Below are 26664 nucleotides of genomic sequence, written 5' to 3'. Positions count from 1 at the left end.
TCACCTTGTGGCCTAGATACCGCAGCTCTTTCCTAAAGAACTCGCACTTGTCTGCGTTCAGCCGCAGGTTAGCCAAGCGCAGCCGTCGAAACACCTCTTTCAGGTTTCTTCGGTGTTCTTCCTCTGTTCGCCCGATGACCACTATGTCATCCTGGTACGCGAACGCGTGCGGCATCATTTCTGGCCCAATCACTTGGTCTAACGCCCGTTGAAAGGTGGCCGACGCGGAGTGTAACCCAAACGGCATCACCTTCCATTGGTATAGCCCCTTTCCGGGCACCGTGAACGCCGTGATCGGCCGGGTGCTCTCGGCCAGGGGGATCTGCCAATATCCATCCTTCAGATCTAGGCTACTTATGAATTTCGCTTCACGCAGTTGATCGAGGATGTAATCGATCCTGGGCATTGGGTACGCGTCCTTTACTGATCTCGCGTTAACTTGACGAAAGTCCACGCACAATCTCCATTTGCCATTTTTCTTCTTTACCATCACTATAGGCGAACTGTAGGGGCTCTTTGACGGCTCTATGCATCCCATTTCTAATAGTTCGTCCACTTTCTGGTTAATCTCGGCCTGCATTTTGGGGTTCTTCGGGTAATATCTTTGCTTAATCGGTTGCGGGTCACTCATGGTGATTGTGTGCACCGCCACATTAGACACCCCCTCGATCTTGGAAAATGCCTCTAACTCTCGGGCTAAGAAGTCCTCCACTGGCTCTTCCCTCGCCCCCTCATTCTGCATCATGCCCGCTGACACCCCTCTGGCGGCCACTCTTAGGGTCGTGTCCGTTTCGTTGTCGGACTCCGGAGCCGTGACTCCAGCTTCGGCCTTCGCCACGGACAGTCTTTCCTCCTGGTCTCCTCGTTCCCGATCATGGGCAGGGATCACCACCCTGTGCCCTGCACAGGTCACCACTGCCCCGACCGCGCGGAGAAAATCCCATCCCAACACTAACTCATCAATCACACCCGGCAATACGAGTAGCACCATTGGGATCTCCTTGTTCCCAAAGCATACCTTCGTTTCAATCTGGCACGTGACCTCCTGGCTATGGCCATCCGCCAACCTCACCCTTTTCCTTGCCGCCGCCTCCCGGCCTTCACCCTTTAGTCAATCCGCCAGCTCGCGGCTCACGAAACTGCTGGTAGCTCCTGTATCCACCGTGGCTTGCAGCTCCATGCCCGCGACCTCCACTACTGCGGATAACTGTTCCTCCTCGCTGGTCAGCCTGCCGACTAGGCTTGAGGGACCGTTTCTTGCGACCCTGGCACGGCCCTCCGCGGCGTGAGTCGCGGGGCGTTTCCCGTCTTCCTGCAGCACTGCCATGCCGAGATGCCCACTTTTCCGCATCTCCAGCAGTAGGTGAGAGGTCGGCCGTTGCACTCCCGGCTCCAATGATCCGCGCTCCCACACCTTCGGCACGCCTGGGCCGGATTCTTGACATATCCGTTCTCGATATTGCCGTTGGTCGGTGTCGGCATAAGGACACGCGCTCCCCTTTCCTCCCGTGCCGCTCCGTCCAGCGGGCCGTCTTTGCATCGCCGACATGCCGTCGTGTCGGCTGGCTTGTGGAAGGGATTCGCTGCCCGGGCTTTCACGGTTGGATTCTCCCGTTGGAACTCTAGGCGGTCCCTCTCCAACGCCTCGAACTCGTCTGCCAGTTCCATCATGGTGTCGAGGTCCTTGCACCGGTGCGGCCTCATATACGCTCTCAGATCGGGCATGCTATTCTCACGAATCAGCTCCGTTTGCTCCTCTTGGGGACATTTCAGGGGTCGCATAAGTGTCTGCATCACTACCATATACTCTTTGAATGGCTCGCCCCATTTCTGTTTCCGCATACTCACTTCCTGCAGCAACGTCTCAAAATATCCCCGCGGCAGAAAGTAAGCCTGGAAGCTGAACGAGAACTCTTTCCACGTTCTCCACTGTCGATTGTTCGCCAAGAACCACATCAGCGCCCGCCCTTTTAGCAGCTCCGGCATCGCCCTTGGGATCAGATCCGGATCCAGACCGTACGTCTCGGCGGACCACTCGACCTGCTCCAAGAACTCGAGAGGCTTCGTCGTCCCGTCGAACCGGAACGACCACTCTCTCACCTGTTTCTCGTAGTCCAGGTGTGCTGGCCGTATGGTGGCTGGTTCGGTTCTCCCTCTTTCGGTCTCTCGGCTTCGATCCCTTCCTTGGTGGCGGCGCCTGCTAGGCGTCCCTGTGTGCGAGCGTTCCGGTATTGGCACTGAGAGACTCGCGATCAATTCTCTCTGTATGTCGACTGGGGACCTCCACAGCGCGTACGCGCCTTGTTTGTCGTCCGCCCGGGGTGTCGGCGAGGACCTGTCCGCCCGACACTCCCATACCTCAATCAGATCGGCCCACTCCGACTCATCCTCGTGTTCCCTCATCCACTCCTTAAATGTTCTTCTCATTTCGTCCACTGTGCCCTCCAGCCGCCCGCCGAAGGCGTGGCCGCATTGGACAAGCTCCTCCTTTCTCAACCGGTGGATCCATTGTCCCTTCCCCATTCTCTCGTCTATATTTCTCCTCCCTTTGTCCTACTATTTGTCGTTGTAGGCCCCACGTTGGGCGCCAGTTGTAACGAACCTGCTTCTTGGTTCGCTTGAGTTTGCTGGGCTCGCTAAGCGGTCGGCCGATTCGTCGCAACGTATTTTTATTGTTGCCCCCAACGACAAATGATAAGACCTTCCTTTTCTTTAATCGAATTTCTCTTTATTCGTAATTATATTAGGACTTAGGGCTAGATGCTACAATTCAGCTTATCTATGGATCTCCACCACGCGTGGGCTCTCGTCGGGTGTGGCCGCGTTGAGGCTAATGATTGGGGCAGTTTGACCTCCGCTATTGCTTTGGCCCGCCACGCAAATCCGCACTCTACGTCTCGCACTCCCCTCTTAGCTTCCGCCGGCAACTGTGGATCACCTCTTAACTTAGACTCACTCTGGGGGCAGGCGGGGCCTGTCTTCCTGTTGCTATTCACTTCACTGCACTTCTTCGAACCGTACCGGGTATCACTCTTACGTTTCGGCGGGGTTTCAACGTGCGCGCGCGATCACTTCTCCACGGAAAAAGAGACCCGCTTCGTTGCCGCAGCCTTCTTTTATAGCCCCTTGACGGGCCCCGGCTCGGCGTTGGTAGTTTTCCATCGCCGTCTCCTGGTTTCCACGGCCTTCGTAACGGGGCCTGGCCGGTGGCGTGATCCCATGCCCATATTTGGTCATGCGTCGGATCGCTGCCGGCCCGCTCCCGCCGTCTCCTCTGCCTCTCGCGTTTCTCTCGCTCCGAGAGCGGGACACTTCTCCTCTCGGGGCCCTTGGCCTCTTCGCCGCATCCGGATATCCGTGGGTATCTGGGCTGACCTTCGCCTTATCCAGCCAGCCATCAGCCTTTATCCGACCGTCCCACCGCCTTTATCCGGCTATGCTTTGGTCGAATTCGGCCTGTGGGAACCGCGGTTCCTCACAATGCGTACATTAAATTCATCTAAAGCACTCATGCAATTTTTTGACTATTTCGGCTGAGACCCACGGTGCCGCGCCAAAGACATCAGCGACCACGCTGCCCTACGGTTTCGGCACGCAGACACCGACATGCTTCCAGTGCGCTTGTGTGTGAAGCTAAAAGCCGTATATGCTGCGGGCGAAACCGGTTTATGGCCGTGCCGACCTAGGACATACACACATATACACAACTACAAGCATATTTCTGGGTTGGCTCGAGCTCGTGCTGACCGAGGCATTGACGAAGCCGAGTAGCACTTCGGAGGCGAAGGTAGCGTAAAAGAGAATTGAAGTACTAGCCCCGCGCGATCGTACCATGAAGCGTCAAACGAAAATTGAAAAAGCATTTGTTCCTCATGCGACATCTTGGTATTGTATAGTCTTTGGTAGTATATTTTATCGATAAGGTGCAGCACTGGTCAAACGCTATATTTTATATATTCGGAGCAACAATTTCTGCTGACATTTATTAAACCACGAAAAGTCTTCGGCAGTGCCAATCAAATCAAGTAGAAAATTGATTCATCAATCGTATAAAATGAAGTGGGCATGGCTAAATGTTCTATATAGCTGGGAACATTCGACGGAAGAAAAAAAACGAGTATTTATTGGTGAATAACCGGTTGACAATAATAAATACCGGCAACACTAATTCCCATACCCTAGGGAAAAGGATGTTATAGAATTGAGAAAAGTTTTGTCATCCAAGGCTCCGTAGGTATCAGGATCGAGATAAATATATACAAGATACTAATAATACAAATGAATATGTCTAACACATATCAATTTGAGAAAAGGTCTTTATAAATTACGTTTTATCTTCATTTAAAATTTCCGAAATAGGGTATAAAAGTGCCTATACACGCATCATGTCTTCAAATACCAGCCACATTGCGACTGTTTTTTTGTTGAACTATTTTGTTTAAGCCTTGTTTTAGTCAAAATACAATAAAAACTAGGACTAAAAACTAACCAATTGTGTAGAAAATTTATTCATCAATGGGTTAAAATTATGTGGGCATGGCTAAATGTTCTCTATAGCTGGTAATATTCGACGGAAGATCAAAAACGAGGAATATGTAAAATGGAACTTGAGCTCGTCAGTATATATGCGGTATATTTGTAAAGTAAGACGGTATTTCTGAGGGTCGTGCAGCATTGGTCAAACGCTATAATTTATTCTTCAAAGCAACAATTTCTGGTGACATTTATTAAACAACGAAAAGTCTTCGGGTGCAGAGCTATTGCGACTTGGAATAGTAAAGAAACGACTTAAATATTTGAATAATTGCATTTACAGTACATTGTGATTGTAGCTTATAAAAACAATAATAACAGTGCTTTGTGGCGGTTTTAGCGGCGTAGTTCGAGTGGTAACTGAAATTTATAAATCACGTCCAGAGTCAGCAAATTAACAGCATCGCATTAGGGAAATTGCTAAAACAAATTGCGTCATGCTCTTTTTGTCCCTCACGTCCCTTTGGTATATTTATGTTTGTGTATGTCAATAACTGATTGGAACAAATAATGCATTCCAGCAGCATCGCAGCGTCAGCTGCTTTGTTGTTTCTATTCTTTTCCGCATCCCGCATATTCTGATGCGCTGCTGTTTAGCTCTTCTTTGTTTGGTGTTTATTGCGCTGGCGGCCATTTCTTCGTATCAGCAAACAGACGCACTTTGCTTTCCCTCCCCTTTGTGTTGACCTATTTTCATTTTTCATTTGTTTTCTGTTTGCTTTATCTACCGTTCGATTATTTGCAACACCTGTGTTAGGGTAGATGATTCACCTTGAAATCAGTTTCAAAACCAGTTTGTAGCCCTCGAACTTGGCACAAATGATTGCACCAATAATAACATTTTTATCAAATGCCTCTCACGTATTCGAAATGAGCCACAAGATCGCAAAAACAATTGCAGCAAATATGGCAGACCAGACTATTAAACACCACACACACACACACAGCATATACACACACGAAGATAGAAAAGAGCGGCACAAAGTGGAATGGCCGATTAGATAGCGGGTATTGTTCGAATTCGAAAACTAAACTAACAAAACAAAGCAAAAACTCCCTCGTTGGCTCGCGATCCGCCCCCTGTATTAGTCAGCATACAATTAAAATGTTATTAGCCAAATCCCGTAAAAGCCCCTGCATCAATCAATGTTTTCGGAATCTCGTGAAATGTGTCTGCTTGCTCCATAGCCAGCTGGACAACTTCACGTGATTGAATGATGCTAAGTTTATTTACTAATTGTGTGAAATTTTACAGATTTAATACAAAAAATGCGGACAGCATTGATTCTTCCCCTCCTCGCCCTGGTGGCAGTGGCGCAGGCCGTCTCCTTTGCCGAGGTCATCCAGGAGGAATGGCACACCTTCAAGGTAAGTACTGTTTCTGATCGAGATTTGTCACCCAGGAAATCCGAGCTAAGCAAGTGTTTTGTGACAGAAGGCAGGGGGCTTTGTGACGATGATTAATATCTTTTTGATGTTTTGTTTTGCATAGTTGGACTGTTTTTTCATTGTCTTTCGCTGCATATGATGTTTTCGCCGATTGGGCTTGCCTTTCGGGGGCGTGCTGAATCACGAGTGAATGCACTGCACTGGGCTGCATTATCTATATAAAGCCCAGCAGATAAGTCCAGGCTAGTCTTGGACTCAGTCAGTCACATGCTTGCTCACATGTCCGCCGATTAGCCCATCCGCAAAACGTTGTCATCTGACAGACGAACGTTTTTCCGCCTACTTTTACTCAGTACGGTGCCGACGCGGGTCAGCCCGGAGCGATAAGCTGCGGCTTGAGCTGAGACTGGGCCACTGATAAGCCGGCCATGCATTACTTTTTTCGCAATAATTTCTTAATATAATTATAAATAACTTTTACAGATATAGTGTGATAGGGTATGTAATTGCCATGGATGTTTTTCCTTTACACAAATCTATCTATAATTTTATAATTTCATTTCAGTATTAGTTTGAATTTTAAATATTCCCGCCATTTATATATTATTGTGTCACTTTGTGTTTGTTGTTAAACCAAACGGCTGTTTTGCTTGGTTCTCTGCATCGTATGGTCACACTCCTAAAACAGTGCTACCCATGATTGAGAAATAAAAGGCCGCGCAATTCAAATTAAAACTACATTGCTTCAGTTTTTAGCATAGCTCGCAAACGACGGTCAACACTTTTTCCCTTTGCTGTCTCGTCACTGACAAAACCGAAAAAGACCACGAAGACACGGTCTCTCACTGAGCAGAACACTTTTTGTCTCTTCGCTTGTGTTATGTGTTTCGGGTTTTCGTCTGAGTAAAGTGTCTTTAGTTTTTTTTTCGTGTATATGTTTATTTATTCATGTTTTCCGCATCTTTTGGGCTATTGTATTGTAATATGTATATTTATTTGCAAAATTGGCAAACGAACATTTTCGTTTTGCTTTTCACGATTCATTTTAAGCTCCAATAGTAAAACCGTATAGAATTCACAAAAATTGATAGTTGCCATAAGCATCACACGTACAAGCACGCATAAATACGCAAAAGACACTTTGTTCGTTCACTCGCGACAAGATGCTCAGTGAAAAACAGGAACAAAAGAGAACTGGAAAAATCGGTCTTTGCTTGAGCGAAGAGCGAGTTGAGCAAAAACAGATTTGATCGGGTCTTTTCAGTCCATTTTCTCAATGTGTCCGTCAATGAGAGGTTTTTATCAGACACACCGAAAGTGTCAACAGTTATTTGCGAGCTATGGTTTTTAGTCATGTCCCAGTGGAACTTTAATCGCTGTACAGTCTTATGTTACAGAGTCTGTGGCTTGCAAATTTACATACATATATACAGTTGCAAAGCTGCCATGTTGTCTCTGATAAGCTTACACTTACCACGAACCACAATAACTAATCTAATGGGAGCGATGTGGGGGATAACACTGTAGTGACGTGTGACGCACGCCTCCGCTTATCAAATTGGCACTTTGTTTTCGTTTGTGTTAGGGAGCACAGAGCAACAGAGCTTTTGGCTCTCCTCTCACTGAAAAACAAGAGCATGCGAAAGAAAGACAAAAAGCACCGTACCGAAAATCGACAAGTAGCAAATATTTTGCGGACTTGCAAAAACAGCAATGTTAATGATATTAGTACCTGTGCATGTTTTGTCAACTTCGCAGTTGGATATATACATACATACATACATAGGTGCTCCAACCGGTTAGATTGGCCAATGTTTGCATACATTTTATGAAATGAAATCCTTAAGCTCATCTTTTTCGTCATTAATTTTTCTACAAAATATACAATAAAAATGTGTGAATTTTGCTATACAAATCGAGACTCGTATATTAGAATGTCTGTGTCCGAAAAAACAAAACAAAAAAATCGATGGACGGTTAACGATTTATGCTGTGAAAAGGTTTCCCCACTTGAACTCGATGGAATGGATAGATGGAAGCGATGGGGGCTGCTTGTCTGAAATTCGTATCAATTATGTCAATTATACGAGTCAAGCCATCCGAAACACGCACTGACATGGACATGGGACCATCCGGCTGGCCGCATTTCGGGGCGACAATTGTTGCCTGGTCCCATGGTGATGGTGAAGCTGTCTGTTATGATTATGCCTGGTTCCCACTGTAATTTACTTGTTGTCTGTTCTGAGAACACAAGACTCTCTGGGCTTTGTGCGCCCCTAACTAACAGTCATTATTTGTTTTTTATTTTAAATGGATTTTCCGCTATCTAAATATACATTTATGATCTGTCGCGTTCGTTCCACTGCAAACAAAGCTGTTTTGTGTCGTCTGTAATGTACTATATCTACAGTTCGAGTTCTATTGCAATAGTATGCTCTTTGACACTATCATTTGTGGAACTCTCGTTCTATTTCCGTTGTGAAAAAGACATGCGGGCTAGAGAACAAACAACCGCCGAAACCAATCCTATGGGGCGACCAATGCAGCGATAGTTTGAACAGATACAAAAACGCATTCTTGTTCATGCCAAAGTTCTTCCCTAGAAACGGCTGCTCTGTGTTTGTTTACTACCCGGAACATTAACACCATTTGGCAGTTTCTGTGGATGTTTTAGTGCGGCAATCGTAAAGAATTTTATGGCGATGTTGAGTTTATGGACGCTGCTACTGTTGTTGGCTATCCACAGACAGTTTGGACAGCTCGTGCCAGGTTAGTTGGTCCGTGATAAGGTTATCTTAAGATTGGAAACTATTTAATAGCTGAGAGATGGGAGGGGGATCGTAAATACAATTTACGTAAATGCCAGATTTTATACATTTTCCACATTTTCGACTAGACCCAACAGTCCAAATGCATTCTACTCGAGAGCTGTAGGCAACGTCGTATCTAATCGTACTACCATAGCGTGACTTGAATATTGATTTATTAAAACATTGTCTCGATAAGAAGGGAAACCTGGCGATAAGGGCCATACCGGGACTACTACTACACATGCTATATGTATGTATATTCAATTATGTGTGTTGCCATCCACAGCTGGAGCACCGCAAGAACTACCAGGACGAGACTGAGGAGCGCTTCCGGCTGAAGATCTTCAATGAGAATAAGCACAAGATCGCCAAGCATAACCAGCTATGGGCCACCGGCGCGGTGAGTTTCAAGATGGCCGTCAACAAGTATGCAGATATGCTGCACCACGAGTTCTACTCCACAATGAACGGCTTCAACTACACCCTGCACAAGCAGCTGCGGTAAGTGTTTCGTACCCCCTCGAAAGAAAGACTAAGGAGCTTATGTATATATATATTATTGCAGTAACGCCGATGAGAGCTTCAAGGGTGTGACCTTTATCTCGCCGGAACATGTGACCCTGCCAAAGCAAGTGGACTGGAGCACCAAGGGCGCTGTCACCGATGTCAAGGATCAGGGTCACTGCGGCAACTGCTGGGCCTTCTCCAGCACCGGTGCCTTGGAGGGACAGCATTACCGCAAGTCGGGCGTGCTGGTGTCTCTATCCGAGCAGAATCTGGTTGACTGCTCGACGAAGTATGGCAACAACGGCTGCAATGGCGGTCTCATGGACAACGCCTTCCGATACATCAAGGACAACGGCGGCATCGACACCGAGAAGTCCTATCCCTATGAGGCCATCGATGACTCTTGCCACTTCAACAAGGGCACGATCGGAGCCACAGATCGCGGATTCGTTGACATTCCCCAGGGCAATGAGAAGAAGATGGCGGAGGCAGTGGCCACCATTGGACCCGTCGCCGTTGCCATCGATGCCTCTCACGAGTCGTTCCAGTTCTACTCCGAGGGCGTCTACAACGAACCCGCGTGCGATGCCCAGAACTTGGATCACGGAGTTCTGGTTGTGGGCTTTGGCACCGATGAGTCTGGCGAGGACTACTGGCTGGTGAAGAACACTTGGGGAACCACCTGGGGCGACAAGGGCTTCATCAAGATGTTGCGCAACAAGGAGAACCAGTGCGGCATTGCCTCTGCATCCAGCTATCCTCTGGTCTAGTCGGGCCCCGATGTACTCCCCCAGAAACACATCCCCTTTATGATACACACAAAAAAAACGAGGTGGAACGTTGTGAGTTGCTGTTGCACCGCAACTCTACAGTTATACCCGATACTAAGTCAGTATGGCTCTCCTGCGGCAGACGCCGCTAATATTGAACCACACGACAAAGAGTGCGTGCGAGAGAGACAGAAAATCAGTCTGAGCGTGACGTCGGGCGCTGCGTAGCCACTGAAAATTGATTTCTTGCTTTTGGCTACAAAAATGATCCGATCTGATCCAGATTCAGCAATCTGATAGATATGGTCATTATCTATGATTCTGCGTTTTTAGTTTTCTCGAATGTGCAATATTGTGGATGCAACAGATTTTCGTCTTTTGTGGGGGCGGAAGGGGGTGGGGCGAAATTCTGAGATATACGTTTTATAGTGAGATCTAACAGAAGTGCGGATACCAAATTTGGTTACTCTAGCCTTAATAGTCTCTGAGATTTGTGGATGCCCCAGATTTTCATCCTTTGCGGGGGCGGAAGGGGGTGTGGCGAAATTTGGACACGAAACGGTCAAGGTCCGATATCACAGGAGTGTGGATACCAAATTTGGTTGCTCTGGCTCTTATAGGTTCTGAGATCCTTGAACTCATATTTTGCAATTGACAAAACCGACCATGAAACCTGTGTGTTAGAGAGATACAGAGCGAGAAAGAATGAAATTGTTTTCTTGATTCTGGCTATAATCATTATACGATCTGGTTCAGATTTTGCACTGTAGAAGATGTGGTCATCCTCACCGATTCTGCGTTTTTGGTTTTTTCGTATCTTTAAAAATGTGGATGCCACAGATTTTCGTCCTTTGTGGGGGCGGAAGTGGGCGGGGCGAAGTTTTGAAATATTTTTGTAGCAGTGACATATCACAGAAGTCTGGATCCAAAACCTCGTTGCTCTAGCTCTTATAGTCTTTGAACACTAGGCGCTGAAGGGGACGGACGGACGGACAGACAGACAGGGCTCAATCGACTCGGCTATTGATGCTGATCAAGTATGGGGTCGGAAACGATTCCTTCTGGACGTTACACACATCCACTTTTACCACAAATCTAATATACCCCAATACTCATTTTGAGTATCGGGTATAAAAAGTATGCAGTTTCTTTTCGGCACATTCCTTACTAGAAGAGCAAATATTTCCCACAACAACAACATAAGACCCTTTCGGTAAATCTCGATTCAAGCATCAATGTGCCTCGTCATGCACATGCTGTGTATGTTGTTTTTGAAATGTGAGCGTCAATGACCTGCTCTGTTTAGACTAGTGGTACCTCTGTAGTCCAAAACGAGGGGGAACGTTGTGAGTTGCTGCAGACACCGCAACTCTACAGTTATACCCGATACTAAGTCAGTATGGCTCTCCTCCGGCAGACGCCGCTAATATTAAACTACACGACAAGGAGTGCGTGCGAGAGAGACAGAAAATCAGTCTGAGCGTGACGTCGGGTGCTGCGTAGCCAGTGCAAATTGATTTGTTCTTTTTGGCTATAAAAATGATCTGATCTGATCCAGATTCAGCAATCTGATATATATGATCATTATCTATGATTCTGCGTTTTTAGTTTTCTCGTATCCTCAATATTGTGGATGCAACAGATTTTCGTCCTTTGTGGGGGCGGAAGGGGGTGTGGCGAAATTTTGAAACAAATTCGTCTCGGTCCGATATATTAGGAGTGTGGATACCAAATTTGGTTGCTCTAGCTTTTGTAGTCTCTGAGATCTAGGCGCTAATGTTTTACTCTAAGCAGAGCCGCCAATGCTACGTGTGTGTTAGAGAGAGACAGGGCGAGAAAAAATGAAATTGTTTTCTTGATGCTGGCTATAATAATAATACGATCCAATTCAGATTCCGCAGTCTTAAAGATATGGTCATTCTCTACAATTCTACGTTTTTGGTTTTCTCATATCTTTAAAATTGTGGATGCCACAGATTTTCGTCCTTTGTGGGGGCGGAAGTGGGCGGGGCGAAGTTTTGAAATATTTTTGTAGCAGTGACATATCACAGAAGTCTGGGTCCAAAACATCGTTGCTCTAGCTCTTATAGTCTTTGAGCACTAGGCGCTGAAGGGGACGGACAGACGGACGGACGGACAGACGGAAAGACAGACAGGGCTCAATCGACTCGGCTATTAATGCTTATTAAGAATATATATACTTTATGGGGTCGGAAACGATTCCTTCTGGACGTTACACACATCCACTTTTACTACAAATCTAATATACCCCAATACTCATTTTGAGGATCGGGTATAAAAATAACGTACATAGTTATATTGAGACGAGTGTCGGAACTGGTGAAGGTTTTTGTCCATCGATCGGTGAAGTGGAAGGACGTGGAGGTGCTAGCCTCACACAGCCAATTTCCAGTGTGTGTATAGAAATAGTTTCACGGCAAGAATACGCCAAAGTACGAGGCGCAGGTCGGCGGAAACTCAACCAAGACATCTTCACCGAGCTAAGGAACGAGCGCTAGTCGCTGAAGGAAGCTACAGGAGAAGTGGATAGCCACAGGATTCACGACCAGCAAGGGGATCATATCGACCGCTTTCTTAAAGGAGTAGTTAGGCTGGCAACAACTTACTGCTATTCAGTACATATTCCGATTGTTTTGAGTATTATGTTAGTTTTGATTCCGATCTTAGGACTTTTCCAACTTTCCCTGAAGTGCGAAGAATTAATTCTATTGCAAAACGGGGGGATGCACTTACGTGCATCATTTATTCAAATGGATTGCATTTAAATCCTTGTAGCTCATTCACTTTCAAACAATTTCCAATTGGTGCGCACCACTAGGCATTTTTCGCTCTCTTTGAATCGGGTATGAATCGGTAATAAAAGCAAGTGTTTAAAATAAACCAGACAATTAGAAAATTGATTCATTAATCAGATAAAATTATGTGGGCATGGCTAAATATTCTATATAGCTAATAAAACTCGACGGAATATCAAAAACGAGGAATATGTTTAATAGAACTTGTATTCGTCAGTATATTTTTGGTATTTTTAAAAAATGGGATGGTATATTTTGGTATATTTCTGTGGGTCGATATTTTAACGATAAATCCGATAAACACACTGCAAGGCACATGTGTTTCTGTGTCTGTTGACAAAAAATTTAATAAAAACAATCTAAAATGGTGAGTTTGGCTCGAGCCCCTACTCAATACATACTACTTAATTAATAACTGTGTTTACGTCTTTTAAGTAAAGGGAAAGAAACCATACATTGACCGCAAGAAGGCGGTTACCTTCCATTTGGTCCACCGCAGTCAGCATGATCCACTTGTCACAGACGAAAATGCGCCGCAGCGTGTGCTCTTGGAGGCTGCTGCGAGGCAGCGACAGTCCCAGACCAAATCGCAGGACGAGGCACCAGTAGATCCCGCAAAGCGTCAGGAGGAGCAAAAGAAATTCGGCATTCACTTTGATGACGACTACGACTACTTGCAGCACATGATGAAACGTGAGAACGATGTGGGCTGGGAGTACATGGAGAATCCAAACCATGCCAAGAAGCGCCAGGAGGACGATAAGCCGTCGACAGCTCCCAAACTAGTGTTGCCCAGTTCGGTTTTTGCCAGCGAGTTTGAAGAGACCGAGGGAATGCTGAAAAAGGCAGCTCCCCAATAATTGCGCTTGGACTGGGATCCAGATGTAGTGGCGGCACTGGATAGCGATTGCGAAAATGAAGAACTGGAGGATGATTTTGTTATGCAGGCGATGGGCGACGGTGATGAAGATGACGAGGACGATTGCACTGACGAAGAGGAGGGCGACGATGAGGACATGGACTTTGATTCAGATAATATGAATGAAGACGAAGATGAGGATGAGCTAATGGATCGCCTGGCTCCTTTGATGCGAGAACGTCGTTTCGATGACGAGGAAGTCAAGTCTCGTTTCACAGAATATTCCATGTCGTCCAGTGTCATTTGTCGTAATGAGCAGCTCTCCTTGTTGGACGACCGCTTCGAAAAGTTCTATGCCAGCTATGAGGATCCCGAGCTGGGTGACCTGGCCCTGGAAGATATCGAAGGCAATTGGCGACAAAAGCACCCGGTCGTCATGCAATGCTTCCAGGAATTCAAAAAGAAGAAACAATCGACTACAACAAAGATTGGGATCGTGAGCGCATTGAAAAGTACAGGCACGTGGTTGAGGGCGAAGAGGACCCCACCGAGGAGCTAGTCGAATACGAAGTGGACGATCCCAAGCAAAAGAAATGGGACTGTGAGTCTATTCTATCAACATACTCAAATATCTACAATCATCCAAAGCTGATTAATGAGCCACGGCGCAGTCGTCGCTCCAGTGCCAGTTCAAACCCAGCTGCCATTCAGATCGATCCCAAAACTGGATTGCCCGCCAATGTTTTGCGTGGCGGCGTTGATGGCCAGCTCACAGCCAAAGCTTTGGCCAATCTGGGTGATGACTCGAACGCTCCAACGGGCCCAAAGTCGCTGTGCGCCAAGTCGGTGCTGCCGACGCTAAGCGTTCTGTCTATACGCCCCAAGGACGAGTCCGCCGAGGAGAAGGAGAGGAAAGGTCTGCTAAAAGACTACCGAAACGAACGACGCATCGAGAAGAAGGCCAACACAGAGGCCTTCAGGGAGGAGAAGAAGCGGCAAACTCACGTCAAGATCAACCAGCGATCCAATCAGCAGGGCGCCACAATTGTCTAACTTAAGTTCCCAGCTCTGTTCTTTAGGTTTAAATGTGAATTGTATACACAAGGCGTATGTATAAAGTGATATCTATATGAGGAGTATAAACACTGACACGCGTTTCTCTTTCGATCCCTCCGCCAACTGGTCGCTAGTCCTTTATGCCAATGGCTCTCGAAAACTGTTGGGTCCAATGACCCAATAATGGAAAATTGTACGAATTATATGCTGATGCATGGATATAGCTGATATACGAACCACTATACTAAGCCGTGATGCCCTGAAAGGATATGCCGCACAGTTGGCTTTCTCCTGTCACCGCACGGACGTACAACCAGATATACAGATAACAAGAGACTTGACTTGGCCTGCCATGCAACAATTAGCTCAGCTCTAAAACAGTCTCACCGACTGCTTACGATTCGCGAATCGCTAGCTATGTACAAGAGCTCGACTGCCGAACATAAAACGAAATCAACAACAAGACAATCGAAATGAAAATAAAATAAAGTTCATTTCATTGTCAGTTTTTGGTGAATGTTGCCAAAACAGCAACAATAATGTCATAACAAAATGTTCCTTTTACCTTGCCCCTTGACTGATGTAGTCTCCATACAGTACATCTGTATGGTGGGTATATCCCATATATGTACGGTATCCACACTCTACTATACTATTCTGTATGTACTCATGAGTGTAATTGTCTTTGTATATTATAGTTAGTCCTACAAACGCGATTTGTATTTACATTGTGGTAGGAACCGTGGTTCCTACAGGCCGAATTCGACCAAAGCATAGCCGGATAAAGGCGGTGGGACGGTCGGATAAAGGCTGATGGCTGGCTGGATAAGGCGAAGGTCAGCCCAGATACCCACGGATATCCGGATGCGGCGAAGAGGCCAAGGGCCCCGAGAGGAGAAGTGTCCCGCTCTCGGAGCAAGAGAAACGCGAAAGGCAGAGGAGACGGCGGGATCGGGCCGGCAGCGATCCGACGCATGACCAAATATGGGCATGGGATCACGCCACCGGCCAGGCCCCGTTACGAAGGCCGTGGAAACCAGGAGACGGCGATGGAAAACTACCAACGCCGAGCCGGGGCCCGTCAAGGGGCTATAAAAGGAGGCTGCGGCAACGAAGAGGGTCTCTTTTTCCGTGGAGAAGTGATCGCGCGCGCACTTTGTAACCCCGCCGAAACGTAAGAGTAATACCCGGTACGGTTCGAAGAAGTGCAGTGAAGTGAATAGCAACAGGAAGACAGGCCCCGCCTGCCCCCAGAGTGAGTCTAAGTTAAGAGGTGATCCACAGTTGCCGGCGGAAGCTAAGAGGGGAGTGCGAGACGTAGAGTGCGGATTTGCGTGGCGGGCCAAAGCAATAGCGGAGGTCAAACTGCCCCAATCAATAGCCTCAACGCTGCCACACCCGACGAGAGCCCACGCGTGGTGGAGATCCATAGATAAGCTGAATTGTAGCATCTAGCCCTAAGTCCTAATATAAGCACGAATAAAGAGAGATTCGATTAAAGAAAAGGAAGGTCTTATCATTTGTCGTTGGGGGCAACAATAAAAATACGTTGCGACGAATCGGCCGACCGCTGAGCGAGCCCAGCAAACTCAAGCGAACCAAGAAGCAGGTCCGTTACAACTGGCGCCCAACGTGGGGCCTACAACGACAAATAGTAGGACAAAGGGAGGAGAAATATAGACGAGAGAATGGGGAAGGGACAATGGATCCACCGGTTGAGAAAGGAGGAGCTTGTCCAATGCGGCCACGCCTTCGGCGTGCGGCTGGAGGGCACAGTGGACGAAATGCGAAGAACATTTAAGGAGTGGATGAGGGAACACGAAGATGAGTCGGAGTGGGCCGATCTGATTGAGGTATGGGAGTGTCGGGCGGACAGGTCCTCGCCGACACCCCGGGCGGACGACAAACAAGCCGCGTACGAGCACCTGGCACCCCCACCCGGCGCAACCGCGGCGGCGCTGTGGAGGTCCCCAGTCGACATACAGAGAGAATTGATAGCGAGTCTCTCAGTGCCAATACCGGAACGCTCGCACACGGGGACGCCTAGCAGGCCCCGCCACCAAGGAAGGGATCGAAGCCGAGAGACCGAAAGAGGGAGAACCGAACCAGCCACAATACGGCCAGCACACCTGGACTACGCTAGAGTGGCGAAACAGGTGAGAGAGTGGTCGTTCCGGTTCGACGGGACGACGAAGCCTCTCGAGTTCTTGGAGCAGGTCGAGTGGTCCGCCGAGACGTACGGTCTGGATCCGGATCTGATCCCAAGGGCGATGCCGGAGCTGCTAAAAGGGCGGGCGCTGATGTGGTTCGTGGCGAACAATCGACAGTGGAGAACGTGGAAAGAGTTCTCGTCGAGCTTCCAGGCTTACTTTCTGCCGCGGGGATACTTTGAGAAGTTGCTGCAGGAAGTGAGGATGCGGAAACAGAAATGGGGCGAGCCATTCAAAGAGTATATGGTAGAGATGCAGACACTTATGCGACCCCTGAAATGTCCCCAAGAGGAGCAGACGGAGCTGATTCGTGAGAATAGCATGCCCGATCTGAGAGCGTATATGAGGCCGCACCGGTGCAAGGACCTCGACACCATGATGGAACTGGCAGACGAGTTCGAGGCGTTGGAGAGGGACCGCTTAGAGTTCCAACGGGAGAATCCAACCGTGAAAGCCCGGGCAGCGAATCCCTTCCACAAGCCAGCCGAGACGACGGCATGTCGGCGATGCAAGGACGGCCCGCTGGACGGAGCGGCACGGGAGGAGAGGGGAGCGCGTGTCATTATGCCGACACCGACCAACGGCAATATCGAGAACGGATATGTCAAGAATCCGGCCCAGGCGTGCCGAAGGCGTGCCCACCTACTGCTGGAGATGCGGAAAAGTGGGCATCTCGGCATGGCAATGCTGCAGGAAGACGGGAAACGCCCCGCGACCCGCAAGAAACGGTCCCTCAAGCCTAGTCGACAGGCTGACCAGCGAGGAGGAACAGTTATCCGCAGTAGTGGAGGTCGCGGGCATGGAGCTGCAAGCCACGGCGGATACAGGGGCTACCAGCAGTTTCGTGAGCCGCGAGCTGGCGGACCGATTAAAGGGTGAAGGCCGGGAGGCGGCGGCAAGGAAAAGGGTGAGGTTGGCGGATGGCCATAGCCAGGAGGTCACGTGCCAGATTGAAACGAAGGTATGCTTTGGGAACAAGGAGATCCCAATGGTGCTACTCGTATTGCCGGGTGTGATTGCCGGGTGTGTTGGGATGGGATTTTCTCCGCGCGGTCGGGGCAGTGCTCACCGAGCTAAGGAACGAGCGCTAGTCGCTGAAGGAAGCTACAGGAGAAGTGGATAGCCACAGGATTCACGACCAGCAAGGGGATCATATCGACCGCTTTCTTAAAGGAGTAGTTAGGCTGGCAACAACTTACTGCGATTCAGTACATATTCCGATTGTTTTGAGTATTATGTTAGTTTTGATTCCGATCTTAGGACTTTTCCAACTTTCCCTGAAGTGCGAAGAATTAATTCTATTGCAAAACGGGGGGATGCACTTACGTGCATCATTTATTCAAATGGATTGCATTTAAATCCTTGTAGCTCATTCACTTTCAAACAATTTCCAATTGGTGCGCACCACTAGGCATTTTTCGCTCTCTTTGAATCGGGTATGAATCGGTAATAAAAGCAAGTGTTTAAAATAAACCAGACAATTAGAAAATTGATTCATTAATCAGATAAAATTATGTGGGCATGGCTAAATATTCTATATAGCTAATAAAACTCGACGGAATATCAAAAACGAGGAATATGTTTAATAGAACTTGTATTCGTCAGTATATTTTTGGTATTTTTAAAAAATGGGATGGTATATTTTGGTATATTTCTGTGGGTCGATATTTTAACGATAAATCCGATAAACACACTGCAAGGCACATGTGTTTCTGTGTCTGTTGACAAAAAATTTAATAAAAACAATCTAAAATGGTGAGTTTGGCTCGAGCCCCTACTCAATACATACTACTTAATTAATAACTGTGTTTACGTCTTTTAAGTAAAGGGAAAGAAACCATACATTGACCGCAAGAAGGCGGTTACCTTCCATTTGGTCCACCGCAGTCAGCATGATCCACTTGTCACAGACGAAAATGCGCCGCAGCGTGTGCTCTTGGAGGCTGCTGCGAGGCAGCGACAGTCCCAGACCAAATCGCAGGACGAGGCACCAGTAGATCCCGCAAAGCGTCAGGAGGAGCAAAAGAAATTCGGCATTCACTTTGATGACGACTACGACTACTTGCAGCACATGATGAAACGTGAGAACGATGTGGGCTGGGAGTACATGGAGAATCCAAACCATGCCAAGAAGCGCCAGGAGGACGATAAGCCGTCGACAGCTCCCAAACTAGTGTTGCCCAGTTCGGTTTTTGCCAGCGAGTTTGAAGAGACCGAGGGAATGCTGAAAAAGGCAGCTCCCCAATAATTGCGCTTGGACTGGGATCCAGATGTAGTGGCGGCACTGGATAGCGATTGCGAAAATGAAGAACTGGAGGATGATTTTGTTATGCAGGCGATGGGCGACGGTGATGAAGATGACGAGGACGATTGCACTGACGAAGAGGAGGGCGACGATGAGGACATGGACTTTGATTCAGATAATATGAATGAAGACGAAGATGAGGATGAGCTAATGGATCGCCTGGCTCCTTTGATGCGAGAACGTCGTTTCGATGACGAGGAAGTCAAGTCTCGTTTCACAGAATATTCCATGTCGTCCAGTGTCATTTGTCGTAATGAGCAGCTCTCCTTGTTGGACGACCGCTTCGAAAAGTTCTATGCCAGCTATGAGGATCCCGAGCTGGGTGACCTGGCCCTGGAAGATATCGAAGGCAATTGGCGACAAAAGCACCCGGTCGTCATGCAATGCTTCCAGGAATTCAAAAAGAAGAAACAATCGACTACAACAAAGATTGGGATCGTGAGCGCATTGAAAAGTACAGGCACGTGGTTGAGGGCGAAGAGGACCCCACCGAGGAGCTAGTCGAATACGAAGTGGACGATCCCAAGCAAAAGAAATGGGACTGTGAGTCTATTCTATCAACATACTCAAATATCTACAATCATCCAAAGCTGATTAATGAGCCACGGCGCAGTCGTCGCTCCAGTGCCAGTTCAAACCCAGCTGCCATTCAGATCGATCCCAAAACTGGATTGCCCGCCAATGTTTTGCGTGGCGGCGTTGATGGCCAGCTCACAGCCAAAGCTTTGGCCAATCTGGGTGATGACTCGAACGCTCCAACGGGCCCAAAGTCGCTGTGCGCCAAGTCGGTGCTGCCGACGCTAAGCGTTCTGTCTATACGCCCCAAGGACGAGTCCGCCGAGGAGAAGGAGAGGAAAGGTCTGCTAAAAGACTACCGAAACGAACGACGCATCGAGAAGAAGGCCAACACAGAGGCCTTCAGGGAGGAGAAGAAGCGGCAAACTCACGTCAAGATCAACCAGCGATCCAATCAGCAGGGCGCCACAATTGTCTAACTTAAGTTCCCAGCTCTGTTCTTTAGGTTTAAATGTGAATTGTATACACAAGGCGTATGTATAAAGTGATATCTATATGAGGAGTATAAACACTGACACGCGTTTCTCTTTCGATCCCTCCGCCAACTGGTCGCTAGTCCTTTATGCCAATGGCTCTCGAAAACTGTTGGGTCCAATGACCCAATAATGGAAAATTGTACGAATTATATGCTGATGCATGGATATAGCTGATATACGAACCACTATACTAAGCCGTGATGCCCTGAAAGGATATGCCGCACAGTTGGCTTTCTCCTGTCACCGCACGGACGTACAACCAGATATACAGATAACAAGAGACTTGACTTGGCCTGCCATGCAACAATTAGCTCAGCTCTAAAACAGTCTCACCGACTGCTTACGATTCGCGAATCGCTAGCTATGTACAAGAGCTCGACTGCCGAACATAAAACGAAATCAACAACAAGACAATCGAAATGAAAATAAAATAAAGTTCATTTCATTGTCAGTTTTTGGTGAATGTTGCCAAAACAGCAACAATAATGTCATAACAAAATGTTCCTTTTACCTTGCCCCTTGACTGATGTAGTCTCCATACAGTACATCTGTATGGTGGGTATATCCCATATATGTACGGTATCCACACTCTACTATACTATTCTGTATGTACTCATGAGTGTAATTGTCTTTGTATATTATAGTTAGTCCTACAAACGCGATTTGTATTTACATTGTGGTAGGAACCGTGGTTCCTACAGGCCGAATTCGACCAAAGCATAGCCGGATAAAGGCGGTGGGACGGTCGGATAAAGGCTGATGGCTGGCTGGATAAGGCGAAGGTCAGCCCAGATACCCACGGATATCCGGATGCGGCGAAGAGGCCAAGGGCCCCGAGAGGAGAAGTGTCCCGCTCTCGGAGCAAGAGAAACGCGAAAGGCAGAGGAGACGGCGGGATCGGGCCGGCAGCGATCCGACGCATGACCAAATATGGGCATGGGATCACGCCACCGGCCAGGCCCCGTTACGAAGGCCGTGGAAACCAGGAGACGGCGATGGAAAACTACCAACGCCGAGCCGGGGCCCGTCAAGGGGCTATAAAAGGAGGCTGCGGCAACGAAGAGGGTCTCTTTTTCCGTGGAGAAGTGATCGCGCGCGCACTTTGTAACCCCGCCGAAACGTAAGAGTAATACCCGGTACGGTTCGAAGAAGTGCAGTGAAGTGAATAGCAACAGGAAGACAGGCCCCGCCTGCCCCCAGAGTGAGTCTAAGTTAAGAGGTGATCCACAGTTGCCGGCGGAAGCTAAGAGGGGAGTGCGAGACGTAGAGTGCGGATTTGCGTGGCGGGCCAAAGCAATAGCGGAGGTCAAACTGCCCCAATCAATAGCCTCAACGCTGCCACACCCGACGAGAGCCCACGCGTGGTGGAGATCCATAGATAAGCTGAATTGTAGCATCTAGCCCTAAGTCCTAATATAAGCACGAATAAAGAGAGATTCGATTAAAGAAAAGGAAGGTCTTATCATTTGTCGTTGGGGGCAACAATAAAAATACGTTGCGACGAATCGGCCGACCGCTGAGCGAGCCCAGCAAACTCAAGCGAACCAAGAAGCAGGTCCGTTACAACTGGCGCCCAACGTGGGGCCTACAACGACAAATAGTAGGACAAAGGGAGGAGAAATATAGACGAGAGAATGGGGAAGGGACAATGGATCCACCGGTTGAGAAAGGAGGAGCTTGTCCAATGCGGCCACGCCTTCGGCGTGCGGCTGGAGGGCACAGTGGACGAAATGCGAAGAACATTTAAGGAGTGGATGAGGGAACACGAAGATGAGTCGGAGTGGGCCGATCTGATTGAGGTATGGGAGTGTCGGGCGGACAGGTCCTCGCCGACACCCCGGGCGGACGACAAACAAGCCGCGTACGAGCACCTGGCACCCCCACCCGGCGCAACCGCGGCGGCGCTGTGGAGGTCCCCAGTCGACATACAGAGAGAATTGATAGCGAGTCTCTCAGTGCCAATACCGGAACGCTCGCACACGGGGACGCCTAGCAGGCCCCGCCACCAAGGAAGGGATCGAAGCCGAGAGACCGAAAGAGGGAGAACCGAACCAGCCACAATACGGCCAGCACACCTGGACTACGCTAGAGTGGCGAAACAGGTGAGAGAGTGGTCGTTCCGGTTCGACGGGACGACGAAGCCTCTCGAGTTCTTGGAGCAGGTCGAGTGGTCCGCCGAGACGTACGGTCTGGATCCGGATCTGATCCCAAGGGCGATGCCGGAGCTGCTAAAAGGGCGGGCGCTGATGTGGTTCGTGGCGAACAATCGACAGTGGAGAACGTGGAAAGAGTTCTCGTCGAGCTTCCAGGCTTACTTTCTGCCGCGGGGATACTTTGAGAAGTTGCTGCAGGAAGTGAGGATGCGGAAACAGAAATGGGGCGAGCCATTCAAAGAGTATATGGTAGAGATGCAGACACTTATGCGACCCCTGAAATGTCCCCAAGAGGAGCAGACGGAGCTGATTCGTGAGAATAGCATGCCCGATCTGAGAGCGTATATGAGGCCGCACCGGTGCAAGGACCTCGACACCATGATGGAACTGGCAGACGAGTTCGAGGCGTTGGAGAGGGACCGCTTAGAGTTCCAACGGGAGAATCCAACCGTGAAAGCCCGGGCAGCGAATCCCTTCCACAAGCCAGCCGAGACGACGGCATGTCGGCGATGCAAGGACGGCCCGCTGGACGGAGCGGCACGGGAGGAGAGGGGAGCGCGTGTCATTATGCCGACACCGACCAACGGCAATATCGAGAACGGATATGTCAAGAATCCGGCCCAGGCGTGCCGAAGGCGTGCCCACCTACTGCTGGAGATGCGGAAAAGTGGGCATCTCGGCATGGCAATGCTGCAGGAAGACGGGAAACGCCCCGCGACCCGCAAGAAACGGTCCCTCAAGCCTAGTCGACAGGCTGACCAGCGAGGAGGAACAGTTATCCGCAGTAGTGGAGGTCGCGGGCATGGAGCTGCAAGCCACGGTGGATACAGGGGCTACCAGCAGTTTCGTGAGCCGCGAGCTGGCGGACCGATTAAAGGGTGAAGGCCGGGAGGCGGCGGCAAGGAAAAGGGTGAGGTTGGCGGATGGCCATAGCCAGGAGGTCACGTGCCAGATTGAAACGAAGGTATGCTTTGGGAACAAGGAGATCCCAATGGTGCTACTCGTATTGCCGGGTGTGATTGCCGGGTGTGTTGGGATGGGATTTTCTCCGCGCGGTCGGGGCAGTGGTGACCTGTGCAGGGCACAGGGTGGTGATCCCTGCCCAAGATCGGGAACGAGGAGACCAGGAGGAAAGACTGTCCGTGGCGAAGGCCGAAGCTGGAGACACGGCTCCGGAGTCCGACAACGAAACGGACACGACCCTAAGAGTGGCCGCCAGAGGGGTGTCAGCGGGCATGAGGCAGAATGAGGGGGCGAGGGAAGAGCCAGTGGAGGAATTCTTAGCCCGAGAGTTAGAGGCATTTTCCAAGATCGAGGGGGTGTCTAATGTGGCGGTGCACACAATCACCATGAGTGACCCGCAACCGATTAAGCAAAGATATTACCCGAAGAACCCCAAAATGCAGGCCGAGATTAACCAGAAAGTGGACGAATTATTAGAAATGGGATGCATAGAGCCGTCAAAGAGCCCCTACAGTTCGCCTATATTGATGGTAAAGAAGAAAAATGGCAAATGGAGATTGTGCGTGGACTTTCGTCAAGTTAACGGGAGATCAGTAAAGGACGCGTACCCAATGCCCAGGATCGATAACATCCTCGATCAACTGCGGGAAGCGAAATTCATAAGTAGCCTAGATCTGAAGGATGGATATTGGCAGATCCCCCTGGCCGAGAGCAGCCGGCCGATCACGGCGTTCACGGTGCCCGGAAAGGGGCTATACCAATGGAAGGTGATGCCGTTTGGGTTACACTCCGCGTCGGCCACCTTTCAACGGGCGTTAGACCAAGTGATTGGGCCAGAAATGATGCCGCACGCGTTCGCGTACCAGGATGACATAGTGGTCATCGGGCGAACAGAGGAAGAACACCGAAGAAACCTGAAAGAGGTGTTTCGACGGCTGCGCTGGGCGAACCTGCGGCTGAACGCAGACAAGTGCGAGTTCTTTAGGAAAGAGCTGCGGTATCTAGGCCACAAGGTGACCGGCGAGGGGATATGTACAGACCCCGAGAAAGTCGCAGCCATAGCCGAATTGAAACCGCCGACAAATGTCAAGGAGCTGAGACAGTACTTGGGAGTGGCCTCATGGTACCGGAGGTTCGTGCCCGACTTCGCCACCCTCGTGCAGCCCCTGACCGGGCTCCTCAAGAAGAAGACGGAATGGGTCTGGACACAAGAACGGCAAGAAGCGTTCGAGGAGGTGAAAAGACAACTAGTGGCGGACCCCGTGCTGGCGTGCCCCGACTTCTCGAAGAAGTTCATTCTGCAGACAGACGCCAGTGATTACGGGCTGGGTGCGATTCTCACGCAGGAGACGGAAAGGGGCGAACGGGTAATATCATATGCTAGCAGGACGCTGAATGGACCCGAAAGGAACTATTCGGCGACCGAGAAAGAATGTCTGGCCATTGTATGGGCCATCCGCCGGTTGAGGCCATACTTGGAAGGATATCGCTTCAAGGTGGTCACGGACCACATGGCTCTGAAATGGCTAAATAGCATAGAAAGTCCGTCGGGAAGAGTGGCGAGATGGGCATTAGAGCTACAGCAGTTCGACTTTGAAGTCGCGTACAGGAAAGGCCAGCTCAACGTGGTAGCCGACGCACTCTCCCGACAACCGGTGGAGGAGCGAGGCCGTCGGATAAGAAGTGAGGAGGGAACACAACCAGTAGGCGAGCCGCCCTGCAAGTGGTTAGAGGGCATGGTAGAAAAGATCAGAAAAGAATCCCCGAAGTACCCCGACTATGTGGAGAAGGGGGGAAACTTGTACCGGCACATTCCTCACCGGGCAGGGAGCGAAGAAGTCGCCTCGTGGAAGTTATGTGTGCCGAAATATGCCCGAGAAAGGGTCTTAAAGGAAAGCCACGATAGCCCGGAAGCAGGCCACGCCGGCGGAAGGAGAACCGCGGCACGGGTGGCGGCAAGATATTACTGGCCAGGGATGTACAGGGACGTGAGGGCCTACGTGCGGAAGTGCGAACTATGTCTTCGCTTTAAGCCAAGTCAGCTACAAGCGGCAGGAGAAATGTTGACACAGGTGGCGGAAGAACCATGGGCAACGGTATGCGCGGACTTTGTGGGTCCTCTGCCGAGGTCGAAACATGAAAACTCGATGTTGTTGGTGCTGGTGGATCGATTCTCCAAGTGGACCGAGTTGGTGCCGCTGAGGAAGGCCACAGCAGAGGCACTAATAAAGGCCTGTCGAGAGCGCATAATAGCCCGTTTTGGCACGCCCAAAGTCTTCATTACGGACAATGGGGTGCAGTTTGCAAGCAGGGCATTTACAAGATTCCTGGAGCAGCTAGGAGTTCGCCACCAGTTTACGGCGCCATACACGCCGCAAGAGAATCCGACAGAGCGAACGAACAGAACGGTAAAGACCATGATAGCTCAGTTCACCGAGGGTGATCAAAGGTGTTGGGATGAAAAATGGCCGGAGCTGATGCTGGCCATGAATTCGGGAGTGTCGGATACAACGGGATATTCACCGGCGTTCGTGGTGCAAGGAAGGGAACCCCGGCTGCCAAAGACCCTATATGACGAGGAGACGGTAGGCACGGGACAAGGCACAGAGACGCCGGATGAAAATGCGAAGAAATTAAAGGAGCTGTTTCAGTTGGTTCGACGCAACTTGGAAAGGGCAGCCCAGGATCAGGCCAGGCATTACAACCTGAGAAGAAGACCGTGGAGACCCAAAGTGGGAGAGGTCGTGTGGGCCAAACAGCACCACCTTTCCAATGCAGCTGAGGGATTCGCCGCGAAGCTGGCACCAAGGTACGATGGGCCATACCAGATAGAGGACTTTATATCCCCGGTTATCTGCAACCTAAGAAAGGAGGGCGACAGGAAGAAGAGAAAGGAACACATACGAGATCTGAAACCCCAACCCGAGGAGCGAGAGACACAGGGGTGAAGGAGAATGGCTGTAATAGGTCGCCCTAAAGGGTCACGCAGGACCAGGAACGGTAGAGTGCCACGCAGGACACTGGGGAAGGGTGCCGCGCAGGACACGCACGAGACTCGTCAGCACGCAGGGTGATGGACTTGTGCACTTAGATTAAAAAAAAAAAAGGCGAACAGGAAGACTGTGGTTGGAGAAATCTGAAAAAAAAAGCGAAAATTAGTAAAAAGAAAGGAAAAGAAAACGAGAAGAGGAAAAGCTCAGCAAACCTTAACAGGAAACGCGTCACCCAAAGCTGGGAGGCG

General features: G+C 49.4%; 1 protein-coding gene and 2 pseudogenes across 1 annotated transcript; all 3 read left to right on the top strand.

Moving 5' to 3' along the window:
- Positions 1-4780: 4780 nt before the first annotated feature.
- Positions 4781-10067, top strand: LOC117193352 (cathepsin L). The gene is made up of 4 exons (XM_033398071.1): positions 4781-4889; positions 5789-5901; positions 9019-9233; positions 9298-10067. The coding sequence occupies exons 2-4, from the start codon at positions 5803-5805 to the stop codon at positions 10007-10009; spliced, it is 1026 nt and encodes a 341-aa protein (XP_033253962.1). The 5' UTR covers positions 4781-4889; positions 5789-5802; the 3' UTR covers positions 10010-10067.
- Positions 10068-13100: 3033 nt separating this feature from the next.
- On the top strand, positions 13101-14833 carry LOC117193351 (annotated as a pseudogene).
- A 3780-nt stretch (positions 14834-18613) lies between these two features.
- Positions 18614-20346, top strand: LOC117193350 (annotated as a pseudogene).
- Positions 20347-26664: the final 6318 nt, after the last annotated feature.

This window comes from Drosophila miranda (assembly GCF_003369915.1).
Source record: "Drosophila miranda strain MSH22 chromosome Y unlocalized genomic scaffold, D.miranda_PacBio2.1 Contig_Y2_pilon, whole genome shotgun sequence".
Lineage (NCBI taxonomy): Eukaryota > Metazoa > Arthropoda > Insecta > Diptera > Drosophilidae > Drosophila > Drosophila miranda.
This window is presented reverse-complemented; position numbering and strand designations above follow the sequence as displayed.